At 48.1% G+C, this 26,443-nt stretch overlaps 2 protein-coding genes across 4 annotated transcripts in view; one reads left to right on the top strand and one right to left on the bottom strand.

Moving 5' to 3' along the window:
• Positions 1–26,443, bottom strand: part of LOC130338800 (zinc finger protein 260-like) — a 122,177-nt gene that overhangs the window by 25,938 nt on the left and 69,796 nt on the right. The window lies entirely within an intron of this gene.
• The window catches only part of LOC130338801 (zinc finger protein 260-like), a 33,000-nt gene continuing 10,622 nt past the window's right edge, over positions 4,066–26,443 (top strand). The window contains exon 1 of one of the 2 annotated variants that reach the window (XM_056554010.1): positions 4,066–4,162. Coding sequence is in view for 1 of the 2 variants with exons in the window: in XM_056554009.1 (XP_056409984.1) it covers positions 21,161–21,203 (43 nt within the window). In the remaining variant the exon portion in view is untranslated. Of the gene's footprint in view, positions 4,163–20,738; positions 21,204–26,443 lie in introns of those variants that run through there. The other variant, XM_056554009.1, reaches the window with a different exon arrangement.

Here is a 26,443-nt window from a genome sequence, read left to right as displayed (position 1 = left end):
GAACTTACAGTAAATTCGATTCGTCACGAACTTCTCGGCTCGGCAGTTGATGACTTTTCCTGCATAAATTAGTTCAGCCTTCAGGTGCTCCGGTGGCTGGAAAAGGTGGATACAGTCCTAGGAAAGAGTCTCCTAGGACTGTATCCACCTTTTCCAGCCCACGGGAGCACCGGAAAGCTGAACTAATTTATGCAGGAAAAGGAATCAACTGCCAAGCTGAGAAGTTCGTAACGAATCGAATTTACTGTAAGTTCGCTCATCTCTAATTGTGAGCTGCACAACCCTTTGTTTTTATTTTTTTTTTTTATCTATTGCAGATTTGTAAATTACTTCTATTAAAAAAATCTTAATCCTTCCAGTACTTATTAGCTGCTGAATACTACAGAGGAAATTGTTTTCTTTTTGGAACACAGAGCTCTCTGCTGACATCACGAGCACAGTGCTCTCTGCTGAAATCTCTGTTCATTTTAGGAACTGTCCAGAGTAAAAGGAAATCCCCATAGAAAACACATGCTGTTCTGGACAGTTCCTAAAATGGACAGAGGTGTCAGCAGAGAGCACTGCGCTCGTGATGTCAGCAGAGAGCTCTGTGTTTCAAAAAGAAAAGAATTTCCTCTGTAGTATTCAGCAGCTAATAAGTACTGGAAGGATTAAGATTTTTTAATACAAGTAATTTACAAATCTGTTTAACTTTCTGACACCAGTTCATTTAAAAAAAATAAATAAATAAAAGTTTTCCACCAGAGTACCCCTTTAACCCCTTGTATTCGTGACGCCAGGGTGTGGTTTATCCTCGATACCACCCGAAGGTATACCGCTAGATTCTGGGCTAGGCACGGGGGCAATGATGACTCCGACGCCAAGTTACGGACAACGGTAGCTTTACTGAGGGTAGACAGGTGGTAAAGTCTATACAGTTCAGCCAGGGCCCAAGGGGGTGACCAGTCACTCAGAGACCTTAAGGGCTTGCTGGGACTTGTAGTAGATGGGGTCAATTTAATGCAGACCATGTTGACTTGACAGACTGTGACGGACTTGACTGATGACTGACAATACTGAGACTGTGGTTACTTGTCTAGGACTCGTCTTGACCTCAGCAAAGACTTATGAGGAAAGAGGGAGAGCAGAGGCTCCACCCAGGGCTTATATTGGGGGGGGGGGGGGGGGAAGACTAGCAGGGAGCCCATAGGTCACCCCTGGGATCACCTGGGTAACAATCACATGACGAGTCACATGGTAAACAGTCTTAAAGTGACAACGCTTCCCGAACACACTACATGGTATAATACATGAGAAACATATTTACATGGGGGCCCAGGGGACACTGTAGGGAGGGGGGGCAGATGAAAGGGGGCCCAGGGGACACTGTAGGGAGGGGGGGGGCAGATGCAAGGGGGCCCAGGGGACACTGTAGGGTGGGGGGGGGGGGGGACAGACTCAAGGGGGCCCAGGGGACACTGTAGGGAGGGGGGGGCAGATGCAAGGGGGCCCAGGGGACACTGTAGGGAGGGGGGGGGCAGATGCAAGGGGGCCCAGGGGACACTGTAGGGAGGGGGGGGCAGATGAAAGTGGGCCCAGGGGACACTGTAGGGAGGGGGGGGCAGATGAAAGGGGGCCCAGGGGACACTGTAGGGAGGGGGGGGCAGATGAAAGGGGGCCCAGGGGACACTGTAGGGAGGGGGGGGCAGATGAAAGGGGGCCCAGGGGACACTGTAGGGAGGGGGGGCAGATGAAAGGGGGCCCAGGGGACACTGTAGGGTGGGGGGGGGGACGGACAGACGCAAGGGGGCCCAGGGGACACTGTAGGGTGGGGGGGGCAGACGCAAGGGGGCCCAGGGGACACTGTAGGGAGGGGGGGGGGACACAATTATAGAATTACTCACTGTGTCTGAACAGGTGGGAAATGTAGGAGAACTGGGAGGTAAATATTCAGTAATGTTCCCAAATTCATCAAGGGGCGTGAGAATTATTACCAAAATAGTAAAAAAAGGTAAACAGGTGAGAATTGTTTTATAGGAAGAACCAGAAGTCACTATAGTATCCTGCCCTTCAGGAGTCTTAGAAAGCTGGGGAAGCCGGGGTGGCGGGCGGGTACATATAAAGCCGGGTGGCGGGCGGCACATATAAAGCCGGGTGGCGGGCGGTACATATAAAGCTGGGTGGCACATATAAAGCTGGGTGGCGGGCGGTACATATAAAGCTGGGTGGCACATATAAAGCCGGGCGGCGGGCGGTACATATAAAGCTGGGTGGCGGGCGGTACATATAAAGCCGGGTGGCACATATAAAGCCGGGCGGCAGGCGGTACATATAAAGCCGGGCGGCGCATATAAAGCCGGGTGGCGCATATAAAGCTGGGTGGCGGGCGGTACATATAAAGCTGGGTGGCGGGCGGTACATATAAAGCTGGGTGGCGGGCGGTATATAAAGCTGGGTGGCGGGCGGTATATAAAGCTGGGTGGCGGTACATATAAAGCCGGGTGGCGGGCGGTTTATATAAAGCCGGGTGGCGGGCGGTACATATAAAGCCGGGTGGCGGGCGGTACATATAAAGCCGGGTGGCGGGCGGTACATATAAAGCCGGGTGGCGGGCGGTACATATAAAGCCGGGTGGCGGGCCGTATATAAAGCCGGGTGGCGGCCCGTATATAAAGCTGGGTGGCGGGCCGTATATAAAGCCGGGTGGCGGGCGGTACATATAAAGCCGGGTGGCGGGCGGTATATAAAGCTGGGTGGCGGGCGGTATATAAAGCTGGGTGGCGGGCGGTATATAAAGCCGGGTGGCGGGCGGTATATAAAGCCGGGTGGCGGGCGGTATATAAAGCCGGGGTGGCGGGCGGTATATAAAGCTGGGTGGTGGGCGGTATATAAAGCTGGGTGGCGGTACATATAAAGCCGGGTGGCGGTACATATAAAGCCGGGTGGCGGGCGGTATATAAAGCTGGGTGGCGGTACATATAAAGCCGGGTGGCGGGCGGTATATAAAGCCGGGTGGCGGGCGGTATATAAAGCTGGGTGGCGGGCGGTATATAAAGCTGGGTGGCGGGCGGTATATAAAGCTGGGTGGCGGGTGGTATATAAAGCTGGGTGGCGGGTGGTATATAAAGCTGGGTGGCGGGCGGTATATAAAGCTGGGTGGCGGGCGGTATATAAAGCTGGGTGGCGGGCGGTATATAAAGCTGGGTGGCGGGCGGTATATAAAGCTGGGTGGCGGGCAGTATATAAAGCTGGGTGGCGGGCAGTATATAAAGCTGGGTGGCGGGCAGTATATAAAGCTGGGTGGCGGGCGGTGTATAAAGCTGGGTGGCGGACTTGTGACTGAAATGATTCCTCAGTGTGAACTATTACATTGTGACAGGAGGAACAAGAGAGGAAAACTAACAACACAATGTAACAAACCCTCTGCATAGAAACTCACCTCACACCACGTCTCCTCTTCACTGAGCTCCTCCTCTTCTGGTCACATGTCCTCTACTACTGCTGAGCCCCGCCTACTCCTGTCACATGACCATCCTCACATGTCCTTTCTCCACAATTTTACCTAATCTGCCGGGAGTATATGAAGCTGGGTGGCTGGCGGTATATAAATCTGGGTGGCGGGCGGTGTATAAAGCTGGGTGGCGGGCGGTGTATAAAGCTGGGTGGCGGACTTGTGACTGAAATGATTCCTCAGTGTGATCTATTACATTGTGACAGGAGGAAGAAGAGAGGAACAACACAATGTAACAAACCCTCTGCATAGAAACTCACCTCACACCACGTCTCCTCTTCACTGAGCTCCTCCCCTTCTGGTCACATGTCCTCTACTACTGCTGAGTCCCGCCCACTCCTGTCACATGACCATCCTCACAGGTCCTTTATCTACAATTTTACCTAATCTGCCAAGCTCCACCCACTCAAATCACATGACCAGGTTCACAGGTCCTTCATTCCCTTCTCTTCTATCCTGCAGCTCCCCCCAAACACACATATGTACTGGTCACATGATGGTGACATCATCACAGGTCCTACACCTCCCCCATTTAACAGCTACAGAGAAGGTTAGATGCCATTTCTTAGCCAGCTAAAGGACCTCTGATGACGTCATGGCCATGTGACTAGACTCGAGTAGGCGGAGCCAGTCTGGAGAACAATAGATTTGGCGGTTGTGAGTGATTTGCTGGTGAGAAGACAGAACCTTTAGTATCGGGGAAGGTTTTCCCTGGTGTATGGACGAGTAATGCTCTGCAGGGGCCTATAGAGCCGGTCTGGAGTCTGCAAGAAGCACAGATCATATCCCCAGAGGCTTATGAGTTGTTGCTGTAATGCACTGCAGGAGAGGGGGGGGGGTTGCTGTAATGCTCTGCAGGAGAGGGGGGGGTTGCTGTAATGCTCTGCAGGAGAGGGGGGGTTGCTGTAATGCTCTGCAGGAGAGGGGGGGGGTTGCTGTAATGCTCTGCAGGAGAGGGGGGGGGTTGCTGTAATGCTCTGCAGGAGAGGGGGGTGCTGTAATGCGCTGCAGGAGAGGGGGGGGTTGCTGTAATGCGCTGCAGGAGAGGGGGGGGGGTTGCTGTAATGCGCTGCAGGAGAGGGGGGGGTTGCTGTAATGCTCTGCAGGAGAGGGGGGGTTGCTGTAATGCTCTGCAGGAGAGGGGGGGTTGCTGTAATGCTCTGCAGGAGAGGGGGGGTTGCTGTAATGCTCTGCAGGAGAGGGGGGGTTGCTGTAATGCTCTGCAGGAGAGGGGGGGTTGCTGTAATGCTCTGCAGGAGAGGGGGGGTTGCTGTAATGCTCTGCAGGAGAGGGGGGGGTTGCTGTAATGCTCTGCAGGAGGGGGGGGGGGGGTTGCTGTAATGCTCTGCAGGAGAGGGGGGGTTGCTGTAATGCTCTGCAGGAGAGGGGGGGTTGCTGTAATGCTCTGCAGGAGAGGGGGGGGTTGCTGTAATGCTCTGCAGGAGAGGGGGGGGTTGCTGTAATGCTCTGCAGGAGAGGGGGGGTTGCTGTAATGCTCTGCAGGAGAGGGGGGGTTGCTGTAATGCTCTGCAGGAGAGGGGGGGGGTTGCTGTAATGCTCTGCAGGAGAGGGGGGGGGTTGCTGTAATGCTCTGCAGGAGAGGGGGGGGTTGCTGTAATGCTCTGCAGGAGAGGGGGGGGTTGCTGTAATGCTCTGCAGGAGAGGGGGGGGTTGCTGTAATGCTCTGCAGGAGAGGGGGGGGTTGCTGTAATGCTCTGCAGGAGAGGGGGGGTTGCTGTAATGCCCTGCAGGAGAGGGGGGGGGGTGCTGTAATGCCCTGCAGGAGAGGGGGGGGGGTGCTGTAATGCCCTGCAGGAGAGGGGGGGGGGTGCTGTAATGCCCTGCAGGAGAGGGGGGGGGGGGTGCTGTAATGCCCTGCAGGAGAGGGGGGGGGTGCTGTAATGCCCTGCAGGAGAGGGGGGGGGTGCTGTAATGCCCTGCAGGAGAGGGGGGGGGGGGATTGCTGTAATGCCCTGCAGGAGAGGGGGGGGGGATTGCTGTAATGCCCTGCAGGAGAGGGGGGGGCGGTTGCTGTAATGCCCTGCAGGAGAGGGGGGGGGGGGCGGTTGCTGTAATGCCCTGCAGGAGAGGGGGGGGTTGCTGTAATGCCCTGCAGGAGAGGGGGGGGGGGTTGCTGTAATGCCCTGCAGGAGAGGGGGGGGGGGGTTGCTGTAATGCCCTGCAGGAGAGGGGGGGGGGGGTTGCTGTAATGCCCTGCAGGAGAGGGGGGGGGGGTTGCTGTAATGCACTGCAGGAGAGGGGGGGGGGGTTGCTGTAATGCACTGCAGGAGAGGGGGGGTTGCTGTAATGCTCTGCAGGAGAGGGGGGGGGTTGCTGTAATGCTCTGCAGGAGAGGGGGGTTGCTGTAATGCTCTGCAGGAGAGGGGGGGGTTGCTGTAATGCTCTGCAGGAGAGGGGGAGTTGCTGTAATGCTCTGCAGGAGAGGGGGGGGTTGCTGTAATGCTCTGCAGGAGAGGGGGAGTTGCTGTAATGCTCTGCAGGAGAGGGGGGGGTTGCTGTAATGCTCTGCAGGAGAGGGGGGGGGTTGCTGTAATGCTCTGCAGGAGAGGGGGGGGGGTTGCTGTAATGCTCTGCAGGAGAGGGGGGTTGCTGTAATGCTCTGCAGGAGAGGGGGGGGTTGCTGTAATGCTCTGCAGGAGAGGGGGGGGTTGCTGTAATGCTCTGCAGGAGAGGGGGGGGGTTGCTGTAATGCTCTGCAGGAGAGGGGGGGGGTTGCTGTAATGCTCTGCAGGAGAGGGGGGGTTGCTGTAATGCTCTGCAGGAGAGGGGGGGGTTGCTGTAATGCTCTGCAGGAGAGGGGGGGGTTGCTGTAATGCTCTGCAGGAGAGGGGGGGGTTGCTGTAATGCTCTGCAGGAGAGGGGGGGTTGCTGTAATGCGCTGCAGGAGAGGGGGGGGTTGCTGTAATGCTCTGCAGGAGAGGGGGGGTTGCTGTAATGCTCTGCAGGAGAGGGGGGGTTGCTGTAATGCGCTGCAGGAGAGGGGGGGGTTGCTGTAATGCTCTGCAGGAGAGGGGGGGGTGCTGTAATGCTCTGCAGGAGAGGGGGGGGTTGCTGTAATGCACTGCAGGAGAGGGGGGGTGCTGTAATGCTCTGCAGGAGAGGGGGGGTTGCTGTAATGCTCTGCAGGAGGGGGGGGGTTGCTGTAATGCACTGCAGGAGAGGGGGGGTTGCTGTAATGCTCTGCAGGAGAGGGGGGGGGATTACAGCGGCCCAAACCGCCCTGCAGAGCATTACAGCAACCCACGCCTGCAGAGTGTTACAGTAAACACCCCCCTCCCCCCTGCAGAGCATTACAGCAAGCTCCTCATAAGCCTCTGGGGATATGACCTGTGCTTCCTGCATAGGCCCCTGCAGAGTATTACTTGTCCCCTGCAGAGTATTACTTGTCCCCTGCAGAGTATTACTTGTCCCCTGCAGAGTATTACTTAGGCTACATTCACACTATGTGACTGTTACTAACGGACATTAAGGGCTATTTTTATTTTTTTCACTTTGACCTTTGACCTTATCGCCCGTTATTGTATCGGATTCTAATGGGAGTCGTCATATAGGATCCGGATCACTTGATTAGGATTCCTCTAACATCCGTTATTCCACCTGCATCCCGCTATCCTCCTAATGGACGTCACCTACCGGCCATAAACCCCCCCCCCCCCCCCAAGAGAAAACCTCCCCCGCTACTAAAGGTTTTCTGCCCCTCACCACAAACCTCTCTAAGGGGGGAATTTATCATTAGTGGGAGAAGAAAAGCGTCTTGTACGGTGTCCGTCCCCTGAGTATGAAATCCTATATGTGTATTATCCTGGACATGGGGGAGGGGTCATTCGGACGGTGCGTCCCTTTTGTGTATTGCAGTTTATTAGGGGCCTGGCTGGTTGTTTGAAGTCAAGGGCTCCTTTGAGGCAGCAGGATGTGAGGAGTCTCCGGCCCCATATGTGAGATAACAGATGCCCCCTGGGGGGATCAGAGGGGAGGGGGGAGTGGAGCTTCCCTCCAAAAAACAAGCAGATATGATATTTAAACAATGCTAGACTCAAAGTTTGGGTTGTTAAAGGGGTATTCCAGGCAAAAACTTTTTTATATATATCAACTGGCTCCGGAAAGTTAAACAGATTTGTAAATGACTTCTATTAAAATATCTTAATCCTTCCAATAGTTATTAGCTTCTGAAGTTTTCTGTCTAACTGCTCAATGATGATGATGTCACGTCCCGGGAGCTGTGCATGATGGGAGAATATCCCCATAGGAACTGCACAGGGGACGTGAGTCATCAGAGAGCAGTTAGACAGAAAACAACAACTCAACTTCAGAAGCTAATAACTATTGGAAGGATTAAGATTTTTTAATAGAAGTAATTTACAAATCTGTTTAACTTTCCGGAGCCAGTTGAGATATATATATGTGTTTTGGCCTGGAATACCCCTTTAAAGATCTGTGCCCCAAGCTGACAAGACCATCCTAAGAACAGCTGGAGACTCACTCTCATGGACTGCTATACTATTACGCTGTAAGAACTTCATTTTTGCTGTCTGAACTTGTCTTGCTAAACTCTTTTATATATTTTTGTACCTGTATGTCATTTGTTTCTTTATAGTCAGTAGAGATGAGCGAACTTACAGTAAATTCGATTCGTCACGAACTTCTCGGCTCGGGAGTTGATGACTTTTCCTGCATAAATTAGTTCAGCTTTCTGGTGCTCCCGTGGGCTGGAAAAGGTGGATACAGTCCTAGGAGACTCTTTCCTAGGAATGTATCCACCTTTTCCAGCCCACCGGAACACCTGAAAGCTGAACTAATTTATGCAGGATAAGTCATCAACTGCCGAGCCGAGAAGTTCATGACGAATCGAATTTACTGTAAGTTTGCTCATCTCTAGTTATTATTCTCCAAAAATGCATCCAGACCCCTTTTGAACTCTATTACAGAGTTCACCATGACCACCTCCTCCGGGAGAGAGTTCCATAGTCTCACTGCTCTTACAGTAAAGAACCCCCATCTGGTGTAGGAACCTTCTTTCCTCTAGACGTAGAGGGTGACCCCTTGTTATAGATACAGTCCTGGGTATAAATAGATCATGGAGAGATCTCTGTACGGTCCCTGATATATTTATACAGTGGTCCCTCAACATACGATGGTAATCCGTTCCAAATGGACCATTGTTTGTTGAAACCATCGTATGTTGAAGGATCCGTGCAATGTAAAGTATAGGACAGTGGTCTACAACCCGCGGACCTCCAGATGTTGCAAAACTACAACACCCAGCATGCCCGGACAGCCAACGGCTGTCCGGGCATGCTGGGTGTTGTAGTTTTGCAACATCTGGAGGTCCGCAGGTTGTAGACCACTGTTAGAGGAAGTTGTACTCACCTGTCCTCGCCGCTCCGGACCGTCACCGCTGCCCTGGATGTCGCTGTCCATCGCTGTCGCCGCGCCCCCAGGGTGTCCCCGACGCTCCGGTAAGGCCTCTGCTTCCCCGGCATCCTCGCTCTCCGTCGCCGCCGTCACGTCGCTACGCACGCCGCTCCTATTGGATGACGGGACGATGTGATGACGACGATGTAAAGCGCCGACGATGCAGAGGATCCCGAAGAGGACGCTCCGGAGCCCCGAGGACAGGTAAGTGATCGTCAGCGGACCACACGGGGCACTGTAAACGGCTATCCGGTGGAGGGTGAAGCAGTCTGTGCTGGAGGATAGCCGTTTATGCGATGGCCCCGACATACATAAGCATCGTATGTTGATGCTGCCTTCACCATGTGATGGACTCTGAGAGTGATCGTATGCTGAAATGATCGTATGTCGGGGCCATCGTAGGTCGGGGGGGGGGGTCACTGTATATATATGGTATGTCGGGGCCATCGTAGGTCGGGGGGGTCACTGTATATATATGGTATGTTGGGGCCATCATAGGTCAGAGGGGTCACTGTATATATATGGTATGTCGGGGCCATCGTAGGTCGGGGGGGTCACTGTATATATATGGTATGTTGGGGCCATCATAGGTCAGAGGGGTCACTGTATATATATGGTATGTCGGGGCCATCGTAGGTCGGGGGTCACTGTGTATATATGGTATGTCGGGGCCATCGTAGGTCGGGGGTCACTGTATATATATATATATATATATATATATATATATATATATATATATATATATATATATATGGTATGTCGGGGCCATCGTAGGTCGGGGGGTCACTGTATATATATGGTATGTCGGGGCCATCGTAGGTCCGGGGTCACTGTATATATATGGTATGTTGGGGCCATCATAGGTCAGAGGGGTCACTGTATATATATGGTATGTCGGGGCCATCGTAGGTCCGGGGTCACTGTATATATATGGTATGTCGGGGCCATCGTAGGTCGGGGGGTCACTGTATATATATGGTATGTTGGGGCCATCATAGGTCAGAGGGGTCACTGTATATATATGGTATGTCGGGGCCATCGTAGGTCGGGGGGTCACTGTATATATATATATGGTATGTCGGGGCCATCGTAGGTCGGGGGTCACTGTATATATATATGGTATGTCGGGGCCATCGTAGGTTGGGGGTCACTGTATATATATGGTATGTCGGGGCCATCGTAGGTCGGGGGTCACTGTATATATATGGTAGGTCGGGGGGTCACTGTATATATATGGTATGTCGGGGCATCGTAGGTCGGGGGGGTAACTGTACATAGTTATTAGGTCGCCCCTAAGTCTTTTTTTCTAAATGAAATAACCCTAATTCTGATAATCTTGCTGGGTACTGTAGTCCTCCCATTCCCCGTGTTACCCTGGTTGTCCTTCCAGCTGTTGCAAAATAAGAACTCCCTGTATTTACGGACAGCCATTGACTGTCCAGGCATGCTGGGAGTTTTGCAACAGCTGGAGGCACCCTGTTTGGGAAACACTGCCGTAGGGTATTTTTTGGTGGAGGAGGCAAGCGCTGTGCTTGTTTACGGGTCCACCCTTATTAAAATGAAAATAAATTACAAATTTTTGGTGGCTTTTTCTCCTTTTACCCCTTATGAAAAGGTAAAGTTGGGGTCTACACCAGCATGTTAGTGTAAAAAAATTTAAATTTTTTTACACTAACATGCTGGTGCTGCTCCATACTTTTCATTTTCATAAGAGGTAAAAGTGAAAAAAAGACCCCCAAAATTTGTAACGCAATTTCTCCTTAGTACGGACATAAAATGCTCTGCGGGCGCACAACAAGGCTCAGGAGTGAGAGCGCACTATGTACATTTGGGGATTTGCACAGGGGTGGCTGATTTTACGGCGGTTCTGACATAAACGGGGGGAAAAAAAACAACCACATGTGACCCCATTTTAAAAAACCCTCACTGAACATAACAAGGGGTATAGTGAGCCGTACCACCCCACAGGTGTTTGACAAATTTTTGTTAAAGTTGGACATGAAAATTAAAAATTAGATTTATTTCAGTAAAATGCTGGTGTTACCCCAAAGTTTTCCTTTTCACAAGGGGTAATCGGAAAAAGCCTTCCAAAATTTGTAGCAATATTTCTTCTGAGTATGGAAATACCCCATATGTGGCTGTAAAGTGCTCTGCGGGCGCACTACAGGGCTCAGAAGAGATGGAGCGCCATTGGGCTTTTGGAGAGAGAATTTGGTTGGAATTGAAGGTCATGTGTGTTTACAAAGCCCCCATAGTGCCAGAACAGTGGACCCCCTTACCCCCTGATACGATCACACCCTATCGGTCCAGCCAAGACATTAGAGAGAGTGTGATGGTGCAAGGGTTAAAGCCGCCAGACCTCTGGGTTTCCACTACTAGTCCCAGCAAGTCACCAAATTAACCCTCAGATAAACGTGTTTCACCCGAGCTGCCTTCAGAAAGGTGAGCTCATATATTTAGAGATCAAAGACCAGAGCTGATTAATTAAACATTTAATCTGATAAAAGGTATCACAGTGCTATATATATATATATATATGTATAAATACAGGAACAAATAACATACAGGTATAAAAATATATAAAAGAGTTTAGCAATCAAGTTCAGAAAAGTAAAAATGAAGTTCTTACAGCATTGATATTATAGCAGTCCATGAGAGTGGGTCTCCAGCTGTTCTTAGGATGGTCTTGTCAGCTTGGGGCACAGATCTTAACACCCTGACTCTAGCATTGTTATATATTATATATCTCCTTTTTGGAGGGACTCCATTCCCCCCTCCCCTCTGATCCCACCAGGGGGGCATCTCTCTTCCTGGCCCTCTTATCTGGTTGATTACATGCAGGACTTCAAAGATGATGTAAACACAAAGCCAGACCCCCCCCCCCCCCCCCCCAATAAACTGCAATATACAAAAGACACAGGATACACCGTCTGAATGACCCCTCCCCCTCCAGGTCTTAGTTTATACATAGATGCAATAATAAAACACATGTATGTTTCCATAATCAGGCCTTGGCCTGACACCCCCCCCCCCTTTAGATGGGGACAGGGAGATCTTACCTTTCCAGGCTGATAGATCTGTCTCCATTACTCCTATTTCTCCCTGACGTGATCGTACCAGTACTTCTGCCTGGACTGGGCTGCTGTGAGGTCCTGTACCAGACCAGTCAGTGTCTGTATCCTGTCCCTGAATCTCAGAACATTCTCCACCACAGAAGTCTCAGGGGCAGGTAGCCCCCCTTCCCATTCTCTCCTAACTAAATCTCGGGGTCCCCGCACTTGACCATACAATAACTCAAAGGGCGAGAAACCTGTAGACTCTTGGGGTACCTCCCGGTAAGCAAATAACAGATGGGGTAAAATACTTTTCCCAGTCTCTGCCTTCTGAGTCTACAAATGTTTTTATTTGTTTCAAGGGTACAGATATGACTGGTAGGGGAACTAGGGGAACACGAGTAACATCCCCAGACTTACCCACCCTCTGGCAGACACGACAAGATCTACAATAATTGGCAACAGCAGTACCCATTACCCGGCCAGTAGAAATTGTGCCAACCTCACCGGCTCTTTCCTGTACTGCCTTTCTCTCTCCTGGGCCCCTAGCATGCATTTGGAAAGGGACTACCAGTACAAGATATCATTTTCCCAATATACCGATGCCCATCTGTGTCATCACCTGTATGTTCAGCACGTTGTCTCAGCCCTTCAAGGGAGGGTCACTGCGCAGAGCTTCCCGGAAATGCTCATTTCCCTCCTCCTCCTTAGGCTCACAGGATTGGGACATAAAGCTCACTGCTGATCCCTCATCCTTCTTAGGCTCACAGGATTGGGACATAAAGCTCACTGCTGATCCCTCATCCTTCTTAGGCTCACAGGATTGGGGACATAAAGCTCACTGCTGATCCCTCATCCTTCTTAGGCTCACAGGATTGGGACATAAAGCTCACTGCTGATCCCTCATCCTTCTTAGGCTCACAGGATTGGGACATATCGCTCACTGCTGATCCCTCATCCTCCTTAGGCTCACAGGATTGGGACATAAAGCTCACTGCTGATCCCTCATCCTTCTTAGGCTCACAGGATTGGGACATATCGCTCACTGCTGATCCCTCATCCTTCTTAGGCTCACAGGATTGGGACATATCGCTCACTGCTGATCCCTCATTCTTCTTAGGCTCACAGGATTGGGACATAAAGCTCACTGCTGATCCCTCACCCTTCTTAGGCTCACAGGATTGGGACATAAAGCTCACTGCTGATCCCTCATCCTTCTTAGGCTCACAGGATTGGGACATATCGCTCACTGCTGATCCCTCATCCTTAGGCTCACAGGATTGGGACATAAAGCTCACTGCTGATCCCTCATCCTTCTTAGGCTCACAGGATTGGGACATAAAGCTCACTGCTGATCCCTCATCCTTCTTAGGCTCACAGGATTGGGACATAAAGCTCACTGCTGATCCCTCATCCTTCTTAGGCTCACAGGATTGGGACATAAAGCTCACTGCTGATCCCTCATCCTTCTTAGGCTCACAGGATTGGGACATAAAGCTCACTGCTGATCCCTCATCCTCCTTAGGCTCACGGGATTGGGACATAAAGCTCACTGCTGATCCCTCATCCTTCTTAGGCTCACAGGATTGGGACATAAAGCTCACTGCTGATCCCTCATCCTTCTTAGGCTCACAGGATTGGGACATAATGCTCACTGCTGATCCCTCATCCTTCTTAGGCTCACAGGATTGGGACATATAGCTCACTGCTGATCCCTCATCCTTCTTTGGCTCACAGGATTGGGACATAAAGCTCACTGCTGATCCTTCATCCTTCTTAGGCTCACAGGATTGGGACATTAAGCTCACTGCTGATCCCTCATCCATCTTAGGCTCACAGGATTGGGACATATCGCTCACTGCTGATCCCTCACCCTTCTTAGGCTCACAGGATTGGGACATAAAGCTCACTGCTGATCCCTCATCCTTCTTAGGCTCACAGGATTGGGACATAAAGCTCACTGCTGATCCCTCATCCTTCTTAGGCTCACAGGATTGGGACATAAAGCTCACTGCTGATCCCTCATCCTTCTTAGGCTCACAGGATTGGGACATATCGCTCACTGCTGATCCCTCATCCTTCTTAGGCTCACAGGATTGGGACATTAAGCTCACTGCTGATCCCTCATCCTTCTTAGGCTCACAGGATTGGGACATATCACTCACTGCTGATCCCTCATCTTTAAATGTCACCAGGGGCACACCAACCCCTCCCCCTAGCCCATCTCCACTAGGTTTTGGCATTGGCAATGCATTGTCACCACATTTTACAATACACCCCATTCCACTTTTGGAAAACATTACTGGTTCAGTCACAGGTAAACAATTATCAATCCCCTGCACCCCCTCCCAGTTACCACGTTTCACAGTGTCTCCCAAAGTCTCGCACAGTACCTCAGAATGAACAGGGCTCTCTCCTAGCCCATCCGGTGTGCAGGTAGTGTCCTCTGGAGCATAATGACAGAGCATCCAACCCAAATCATTCCCCAGCAGAACATTAACAGGGATGTCCTCAGAGACCCCCACCTCCCGCAAACCTTTGCCTGTACCCCAATCCAGGTACACATGGGCCATGGGCACAGCAGGCCGCACACCTCCAATTCCTTTTAAAGCCATGGTTCTTCCAGGGATGATGTCCTCTGTATCCACCACTTCAGGCCGCACTAAGGTAAAGGAGGCCCCAGAATCTCACAAACCCACTGTCACCCGGTCACCCACAGTTACACTCTGCAGGTTATCCGCTCTTTTCTCCACCGCTCCGGACACCAGAAGAACGGCTGTGTGTCCTCCAGCTACTGGTGGAGAATTCTTTTTGTTGGGGCAAGTGGCACTCAGGTGCCCAATATTGTTGCATCTGTAACATCGGTGGGTGTCCCCCTGACCCAATGTGGCTCCTGTTGCTCTTGATGCTGATGGCAAGAACTTTCTGGCTGACCTGGTGGTGCTTTGAGGGTGTGTGGCTCCCCTCCAGGTACTTGCTCCGGCTTGTGCAGATCCACGCTTTGCTGTCGGTGCCCGGTTGTTGGCGAAGTCATCTCCAAGTTCTGCTGCTTCCGTTGCTGTCTTGGGCTTGCGGTCCAATATCCACTCTCTGGCTTCAAAGCTCTGTGTTTGGAGAAACTGATCCAGGACCATCAAGTCCTCCAGGGCCTCATAGGTAGTGACTTGTAGGCCCCCGGTCCATTGCCTGAATGCAATCCTTAGCTGACCTGCATGTTGAGTGCAGCTTTCTGTGGTGCTTTGTTGCAAAGTCCGAAACTTTTTCCAATAAGCCTCTGGAGTCAGATTAAAACTTTTTAGCAGGGCAGATTTTATTGCCTCATAGTCCTGGTCACTTTCAGAGGGAAGCGAAGCGAACACATCCAGAGCTTTCCCTCGCAACCGTGGGGTTAGATATCGTCCCCGCTGTTCCTTAGGTAGATGGAACTGCCGGCAAACCTCTTCAAATCCCATCAGGAACACATCCAGATCACCATCTATCTCCAACATGGGGAAATGTTCCAAGCGAGGTTTGTGGTCTCCTTGATCCTGCAAATCGCCCCGTGCAGATAAAGCATCCCCTCTCAGCCTCAGAACCTCCAGTTCATGCCTCCGCTGGGCCTCTCTTTCTGCCGCCTCTCTCTCTGAAGCTTGTATCTGTGCCTCTCTCTCTGCGGCTCGTGCCTGGGCCTCTCTTTCTGTGGCTCGTGCCTGGGCCTCTCTCTCTGCGGCTCGTGCCTGGGCCTCTCTCTCAGCAGTTTGGTACTGTAGAAGCAATTGGAATTTCATATTGGCATCCACATTCCCAAGGTGTTGTAAGACAGTCCGCATATAAGAGTCCAAGGCCTCATGTGCAGTACTGTCCTGATGGGGAGTAATGTTGTATTCCCCAGGAGATATCAGTCCTTGTATGGCAGTTCCAGCTGTAGGACTTTGTCTCATGTCACTCAGCTCTTCTGCACGAGCATCACACTCCACAAGATCAGCAATAAGTTGTTCCTTGTTCTTTCCTGCAGTAGGGATGTCCTTTTCTTGGCACATTAGCTCCAGTGCAGGCTTGGACTGCTTGCGATATGCCTCCATATTTCCGAGATGAGACAGAGGAGGTAAAACAGGAGATGAGGAGGACAGAACTGTCTTGCACTCTTTTTGTATGTCTTTTAAACCAGCACTGAGCTCTGTCTTTGGAATTTACACACAAGAAGATGTCTGCAATTTCTTTTTAGTGCTAAGATTTCCTTACAGGTAAAATCCAGCAAGCACTAAAAATCTCTAAATATATCCCGACGCTGCCACCAGTTGTCACGATCACACCCTATCGGTCCAGCCAAGACATTAGAGAGAGTGTGATGGTGCAAGGGTTAAACCCGCCAGACTTCTGGGTTTCCACTACTAGTCCCAGCAAGTCACCAAATTAACCCTTAGATAAACGTGTTTCCACCAGAGCTGCCTTCAGAAAGGTGAGCTCATATATTTAGAGATCAAAGACCAGAGCTGATTAATTAAACATTTAATCTGATAAAAGGTATCACAGTGCTAAATATATAAAAATACAGGAACAAATGACATACAGGTATAAAAATATATAAAAGGTATCACAGTGCTATATATATATATATATATATATATATATATATATATATATATATATATAATACAGGAACAAATGACATACAGGTATAAAAATATATAAAAGAGTTTAGCAATCAAGTTCAGAAAAGTAAAAATGAAGTTCTTACAGCATTGATATTATAGCAGTCCATGAGAGTGAGTCTCCAGCTGTTCTTAGGATGGTCTTGTCAGCTTGGGGCACAGATCTTAACACCCTGACTCTAGCATTGTTACATATTATATATCTCCTTTTTGGAGGGACTCCATTCCCCCCTCCCCTCTGGTCCCACCAGGGGGGCATCTCTCTTCCTGGCCCTCTTATCTGGTTGATTATATGCAGGACTTCAAAGATGATGTAAACACAAAGCCAGACCCCCCCCCCCCCCCCCACCCCAATAAACTGCAATACACAAAAGACACAGGATACACTGTCTGAATGACCCCTCACCCCCCAGGTCTTAGTTTATACACAGATGCAATAATAAAACACAGGTATGTTTCCATAATCAGGCCTTGGGCCTGACACCGCCCCCCCCCCCCCCCACACACACACACACACACACACACGTGACCCCATTTTGGAAACTACACCCCTCGCGGAATGTTACAAGGGGTGCAGTGAGCATTTACACCCCACAGGTGTCTGACAGGTTTTGGACCAGGTCCTTTATTTCCCAGTCATCAGATGGATCAGGTCCTTTTATTTCCTCGTCATCTGATGGACCAGGTCCTTTATTTCCTCATCATCAGATGGACCAGGTCCTTTATTTCCTAGTCATCAGATGGACCGGGTCCTTTATTTCCTAGTCATCAGATGGACCAGGTCCTTTATTTCCTAGTCATCAGATGGACCAGGTCCTTTATTTCCTCGTCACCAGATGGACCAGGTCCTTTATTTCCTCGTCATCAGATGGACCAGGTCCTTTATTTCCTAATCATCAGATGGACCAGGCCTTTTATTTCCTCGTCATCAGATGGACCAGGTCCTTTATTTCCTCGTCATCAGATGGACCAGATCCTTTATTTCCTCATCATCAGATGGACCATGTCCTTTATTTCCTAGTCATCAGATGGACCATGTCCTTTATTTCCTAGTCATCAGATGGATCAGGTCCTTTATTTCCTAGTCATCAGATGGACCAGGTCCTTTATTTCCTCGTCATCAGATGGACCATGTCCTTTATTTCCTAGTCATCAGATGGACCAGGTCCTTTATTTCCCCATCATCAGATGAACCAGGTCCTTTATTTCCCCATCATCAGATGAACCAGGTCCTTTATTTCCTAGTCATCAGATGGACCAGGTCCTTTATTTCCTCGTCATCAGATGGATCAGGTCCTTTATTTCCTAGTCATCAGATGGACCAGGTCCTTTATTTCCTCATCATCAGATGGACCAGGTCCTTTATTTCCTAGTCATCAGATGGACCAGGTCCTTTATTTCCTAGTCATCAGATGGACCAGGTCCTTTATTTCCTCGTCATCAGATGGACCATGTCCTTTATTTCCTCGTCATCAGATGGACCAGGTCCTTTATTTCCTAGTCATCAGATGGACCAGGTCCTTTATTTCCTCGTCACCAGATGGACCAGGTCCTTTATTTCCTCGTCATCAGATGGACCGAGTCCTTTATTTCCTAGTCATCAGATGGACCAGGTCCTTTATTTCCTAGTCATCAGATGGACCAGGTCCTTTATTTCCTAGTCATCAGATGGACCGGGTCCTTTACCTGCCTAGGATTTAGACTCTAGTAGGGCTGCAGCTAACTATTATTTTAATAATCGATTAGTTGTCGATTATTTTATCGATTAATCGGAAAAAATGCCCCAAAAAAAGGGGTTCACCTGATTCTACTTGAAGAATTATGTACAATGGCCATATTACAAGTTTCTAGGATGTGATGTGAACAAACAGCAGCAATTTATTATTTTTTTATTTTTTTAACGTTTACGCCGGTTTATTATTATCATTATTAATGATCCTGTACAGAAACCAGTGTAAATGTGATACCGCCGCATGGGTAACTGTCTGAACTATCAAAATAAATCTTAATGATTCACTAATATTTTAATAGTTCAGACAGTTACCCATGCGGTAGGATCAGATATGTAAAAGAAAAAAATATTTTACTTTTTTTGTAAAGGAAAAGGGGGAGCGGTAAATTAACTTTTTTTATTTTTTTTTTCTTTACTTTTTTTTACATATAGCACTCCTATACACGTGTGTATGTGCAGACTGCAGACCATTGCTTTTACAGACCCCTTTAGACAGACAGCAGGCCCCCCCCTTTATACAGATAGCAGGCCCCCCCCTTTACACAGATAGCAGCCCCCCCTTTACACAGATAGCAGCCCCCCCCCTTTAGACAGACAGCAGGCCCCCCCCTTTACACAGATAGCAGCCCCCCCTTTAGACAGACAGCAGCAGCCCCCCCCCTTTAGACAGACAGCAGCAGCCCCCTTAGACAGATAGCAGGCCCCCCCTTTAGACAGACAGCAGCAGCCCCCCCTTTAGACAGACAGCAGCAGGCCCCCCCTTTAGACAGACAGCAGCAGCCCCCCCTTTAGACAGACAGCAGCAGCCCCCCCCTTTAGACAGACAGCAGCAGCCCCCTCCTTTAGACAGACAGCAGCAGCCCCCCCCCCCTTTAGACAGACAGCAGCAGGGCCCCCCCCCCTTAGACAGACAGCAGCAGGGCCCCCCCCCTTTAGACAGACAGCAGCAGCCCCCCCCCTTTAGACAGACAGCAGCAGGCCCCCCCTTTAGACCGCAGCCCCCCCCCCCCCCTTGTAGACAGCTCACCTGTCCTCTGTCGGGGGCTGCCGCTCCGCTGTCCCGTTCTCCCGTCCGCATCACGTTGTGCTATGGAGGATCATGTGACATACACGTCACTCCACCCCCTCCCCTGCGCCCGGAGTAACGTTATATAGGAAGCAGAGTGACGTGTATGTCACATGATCCTCCATAGCACAACGTGATGCGGATGGGAGAACGGGACAGCGGAGCGGCAGCCCCCGACAGAGGACAGGTGAGCTGTCTACAAGGGGGGGGGCTGCTGTCTGTCTACAAGGGGGGGCCTGCTGCTGTCTGTCTAAAGGGGGGGCCTGCTGCTGTCTGTCTAAAGGGGGGGCCTGCTGCTGTCTGTCTAAAGGGGGGGCCTGCTGCTGTCTGTCTAAAGGGGGAGCCCTGCTGCTGTCTGTCTAAAGGGGGGGCCCTGCTGCTGTCTGTCTAAAGGGGGAGCCCTGCTGCTGTCTGTCTAAAGGGGGGAGCCCTGCTGCTGTCTGTCTAAAGGGGGAGCCCTGCTGCTGTCTGTCTAAAGGGGGAGCCCTGCTGCTGTCTGTCTAAAGGGGGGAGCCCTGCTGCTGTCTGTCTAAAGGGGGAGCCCTGCTGTCTGTCTAAAGGGGGGGGGCCCTGCTGCTGTCTGTCTAAAGGGGGGGCTGCTGCTGTCTGTCTAAAGGGGGGGGGGGCTGCTGCTGTCTGTCTAAAGGGGGGAGCCCTGCTGCTGTCTGTCTAAAGGGGGAGCTCTGCTGTCTGTCTAAAGGGGGGACCCTGCTGTCTGTCTAAAGGGGGGGGGGCCCTGCTGCTGTCTGTCTAAAGGGGGGGGCCCTGCTGCTGTCTGTCTAAAGGGGGGGGGGCCCTGCTGCTGTCTGTCTAAAGGGGGGGGGGGGGCCCTGCTGCTGTCTGTCTAAAGGGGGAGCCCTGCTGCTGTCTAAAGGGGGGACCCTGCTGTCTGTCTAAAGGGGGGGGGCCTGCTGCTCTGTCTAAAGGGGGGGCCCTGCTGCTGTCTGTCTAAAGGGGGGGGGGGCCCTGCTGCTGTCTGTCTAAAGGGGGGTGGGGGCCCTGCTGCTGTCTGTTTAAAGGGGGGGGGGCTGCTGCTGCTGTCTGTTTAAAGGGGGGGGGGGCTGCTGCTGCTGTCTGTCTAAAGGGGGGAGGCCTGCTGTCTGTCTAAAGGGGGGAGCCCTGCTGCTGTCTGTCTAAAGGGGGGGGGGCCCTGCTGCTGTCTGTCTAAAGGGGGGGGCCCTGCTGCTGTCTGTCTAAAGGGGGGGGGGGGGCCCTGCTGCTGTCTGTCTAAAGGGGGGGCCCTGCTGCTGTCTGTCTAAGGGGGGGGGTCCTGCTGCTGTCTGTCTAAAGGGGGGGCCCTGCTGCTGTCTGTCTAAAGGGGGGGCCTGCTGCCTTGCTCCTAGCGCACCGCCAGGACATGTCTATGAGATGAGCAGCAGAGAATATACATGTCCCGGGCTGCGCTGATTGCACTAGGAGCAGGGCAGCGGCGGGGACATGTCGGCTTCATTCAGTCACTGACGGCAGACAACCAATCGGGCGATTATTCGATAACGGGATTCATCGACAACTAATCCCGATATCAATTACATCGATTAATCGCTGCAGCCCTAGACTCTACCTTCTCTGTATCTGTTAGATGGGGGAGGTGCAGGTCCTGTGATGATGTCACAATCATGTGATCTGTACATTGGGGGCGGAGCTAAGCAGAAAGGTAAAGAATGTGGGTAAAGGACCTATGAGGATGGTCATGTGACAGGAAGAGGCGGAGCTCAGCAATAGAAGAAGCTGAGACAAAGGCTGAGGTGAAGTCACATGTGGAGGAATTTTGTACAGTTATCACCAGGAGGATCACAAGGTAAGAAGACATTTATATAGATAGTATATGGAGGTTGTGTATATATATACAGTATATGGCCCCACAATATATGGAGGTTGTATATATACAGTATATGGCCCCACAATATATGGAGGTTGTATATATACAGTATATGGCCCCACAATATATGGAGGTTGTATATATACAGTATATGGCCTCACAATATATGGAGGTTGTATATATACAGTATATGGCCCCACAATATATGGAGGTTGTATATACAGTATATGGCCCCACAATATATGGAGGTTGTATATACAGTATATGGCCCCACAATATATGGAGGTTGTATATACAGTATATGGCCCCCACAATATATGGAGGTTGTATATATACAGTATATGGCCCCACAATATATGGAGGTTGTATATACAGTATATGGCCCCACAATATATGGAGGTTGTATATACAGTATATGGCCCCACAATATATGGAGGTTGTATATACAGTATATGGCCCCACAATATATGGAGGTTGTGTATATACAGTATATGGCCCCCACATTATATGGAGGTTGTATATATACAGTATATGACCCCACAATATATGGAGGTTGTATATATACAGTATATGGCCCCACAATATATGGAGGTTGTATATATACAGTATATGGCCCCACAATATATGGAGGTTGTATATATACAGTATATGGCCCCACAATATATGGAGGTTGTATATATACAGTATATGGCCCCACAATATATGGAGGTTGTAAATATACAGTATATGGCCCCACAATATATGGAGGTTGTATATATACAGTATATGGCCCCACAATATATGGAGGTTGTATATATATATAGTATATGGCCCCACAATATATGGAGGTTGTATATATACAGTATATGGCCCCACAATATATGGAGGTTGTATATACAGTATATGGCCCCACAATATATGGAGGTTATGTATATACAGTATATGGCCCCACATTATATGGAGGTTGTATATATACAGTATATGACCCCACAATATATGGAGGTTGTATATATACAGTATATGGCCCCACAATATATGGAGGTTGTATATATACAGTATATGGCCCCACAATATATGGAGGTTGTATATATACAGTATATGGCCCCACAATATATGGAGGTTGTATATATACAGTATATGGCCCCACAATATATGGAGGTTGTATATATATATAGTATATGGCCCCACAATATATGGAGGTTGTATATATACAGTATATGGCCCCACAATATATGGAGGTTGTATATACAGTATATGGCCCCACAATATATGGAGGTTGTGTATATACAGTATATGGCCCCACATTATATGGAGGTTGTATATATACAGTATATGACCCCACAATATATGGAGGTTGTATATATACAGTATATGACCCCACAATATATGGAGGTTGTATATATACAGTATATGGCCCCACAATATATGGAGGTTGTATATATACAGTATATGGCCCCACAATATATGGAGGTTGTATATATACAGTATATGGCCCCACAATATATGGAGGTTGTAAATATACAGTATATGGCCCCACAATATATGGAGGTTGTATATATACAGTATATGGCCCCACAATATATGGAGGTTGTATATATACAGTATATGACCCCACAATATATGGAGGTTGTATATATACAGTATATGGCCCCACAATATATGGAGGTTGTGTATATATACAGTATATGGCCCCACAATATATGGAGGTTGTATATATACAATATATATACAGTATACTGTATATACAAGCTCCATATATTGTGGGGCCATATACTGTATATATACAACCTCCATATATTGTGGGGCCATATACTGTATATGTGCAGCCTCTATATATTGTGGGGTCATATACTGTATATACAAGCTCCATATATTGTGGGGCCATATACTGTATATATATAACCTCCATATATTGCGGGGCCATATACTGTATATATACAACCTCCATATATTGTGGGGCCATATACTGTATATATACAACCTCCATATATTGTGGGGCCATATACTGTATATATACAACCTCCATATAGTGTGGGGTCATATACTGTATATATACAACCTCCATATATTGTGGGGGCCACATACTGTATATATACAACCTCCATATATTGTGGGGCCATATACTATATATACACAACCTCCATATATTGTGGGGCCATATACTGTATATATACAACCTCCATATATTGTGGGGCCATATACTGTATATACACAACCTCCATATATTGTGGGGCCATATACTGTATATATACAACCTCCATATATTGTGGGGCCATATACTGTATATATACAACCTCCATATATTGTGGGGTCCTATACTGTATATATACAACCTCCATATATTGTGGGGCCATATACTGTATATATAAAACCTCCATATATTGTGTGGCCATATACTGTATATATACTACCTCCATATATTGTGGGGCCATATACTGTGTATATATACAACCTCCATATATTGTGGGGCCATATACTGTGCATATATATAACCTCCATATATTGTGGGGCCATATACTGTGTATATATATATATACAACCTCCATATATTGTGTGGCCATATACTGTATATATACAACCTCCATATATTGTGGGGCCATATACTGTATATATACAACCTCCATAAATTGTGGGGCCATATACTGTGTATATATACAACCGCCATATACTGTGTATATATACAACCTCCATATATTGTGGGGCCATATACTGTATATATACAACCTCCATATATTGTAGGGCCATATACTGTATATATACAACCTCCATATATTGTGGGGCCATATACTGTATATATACAACCTCCATATATTGTGGGGCCATATACTGTATATATACAACCTCCATATATTGTGGGGCCATATACTGTGTATATATACAACCTCCATATATTGTGCGGTCATATACTGTATGTATACAACCTCCATATATTGTGGGGCCATATACTGTATGTATACAACCTCCATATATTGTGGGGCCATATACTGTATATATACAACCTCCATATATTGTGGGGCCATATACTGTATATATACAACCTCCATATATTGTGGGGCCATATACTGTATATATACAACCTCCATATATTGTGGGGCCATATACTGTATATATACAACCTCCATATATTGTGGGGCCATATACTGTATATATACAACCTCCATATATTGTGGGGCCATATACTGTATATATACAACCTCCATATAGTGTGGGGCCATATACTGTATATATACAACCTTCATATAGTGTGGGGCCATATACTGTATATATACAACCTCCATATAGTGTGGGGCCATATACTGTATATATACAACCTCCATATAGTGTGGGGCCATATACTGTATATATACAACCTCCATATATTGTGAGGCCATATACTGTATATATACAACCTCCATATATTGTGGGGCCATATACTGTATATATACAACCTCCATATATTGTGGGGCCATATACTGTATATATACAACCTCCATATATTGTGGGGCCATATACTGTATATATACAACCTCCATAGATTGTGGGACCATATACTGTATATATACAAACTCCATATATTGTGGGGCCATATACTGGTATATATACAACCTCCATATACTGTACATATACAACCTCCATATATTGTGGGGCCATATACTGTATATATACAACCTCCATATACTGTATATATACAACCTCCATATATTGTGGGACCATATACTGTATATATACAACCTCCATATAGTGTGGGGCCATATACTGTATATACAACCTCCATATATTGTGGTGCCATATAATGTATATATACAACCTCCATATATTGTGGGGTCATATACTATATATACAACCTCCATATATTGTGGGGCCATATACTGTATATACACAACCTCCATATATTGTGGGGCCATATACTGTATATATACAACCTCCATATATTGTGGGACCATATACTGTATATATACAACCTCCATATATTGTGGGGCCATATACTGTATATATACAACCTCCATATATTGTGGGGCCATATACTGTATATATACAACCTCCATATATTGTGGGGCCATATACTGTATATATACAACCTCCATATATTGTGGGGCCATATACTGTATATATTCAACCTCCATATATTGTGGGGCCATATACTGTATATATACAACCTCCATATAGTGCGGTGCCATATACTGTATATATACAACCTCCATATAGTGTGGGGTCATATACTGTATATATACAACCTCCATATATTGTGGGGCCATATACTGTATATATACAACCTCCATATATTGTGGGGCCATATACTGTATATATACAACCTTCATATAGTGTGGGGCCATATACTGTATATATACAACCTCCATATAGTGTGGGGCCATATACTGTATATATACAACCTCCATATATTGTGGGGCCATATACTGTATATATACAACCTCCATATATTGTGAGGCCATATACTGTATATATACAACCTCCATATATTGTGGGGCCATATACTGTATATATACAACCTCCATATATTGTGGGGCCATATACTGTATATATACAACCTCCATATATTGTGGGGCCATATACTGTATATATACAACCTCCATAGATTGTGGGACCATATACTGTATATATACAAACTCCATATATTGTGGGGCCATATACTGTATATATACAACCTCCATATACTGTACATATACAACCTCCATATATTGTGGGGCCATATACTGTATATATACAACCTCCATATACTGTATATATACAACCTCCATATATTGTGGGACCATATACTGTATATATACAACCTCCATATAGTGTGGGGCCATATACTGTATATACAACCTCCATATATTGTGGTGCCATATAATGTATATATACAACCTCCATATATTGTGGGGTCATATACTATATATACAACCTCCATATATTGTGGGGCCATATACTGTATATACACAACCTCCATATATTGTGGGGCCATATACTGTATATATACAACCTCCATATATTGTGGGACCATATACTGTATATATACAACCTCCATATATTGTGGGGCCATATACTGTATATATACAACCTCCATATATTGTGGGGCCATATACTGTATATATACAACCTCCATATATTGTGGGGCCATATACTGTATATATACAACCTCCATATATTGTGGGGCCATATACTGTATATATTCAACCTCCATATATTGTGGGGCCATATACTGTATATATACAACCTCCATATAGTGCGGTGCCATATACTGTATATATACAACCTCCATA

This window comes from Hyla sarda, unplaced genomic scaffold (assembly GCF_029499605.1).
Source record: "Hyla sarda isolate aHylSar1 unplaced genomic scaffold, aHylSar1.hap1 scaffold_524, whole genome shotgun sequence".
NCBI lineage: Eukaryota > Metazoa > Chordata > Amphibia > Anura > Hylidae > Hyla > Hyla sarda.
The sequence above is the reverse complement of the archived record's forward strand: the minus strand, read 5'-3'. Positions and strand labels throughout refer to the sequence as shown.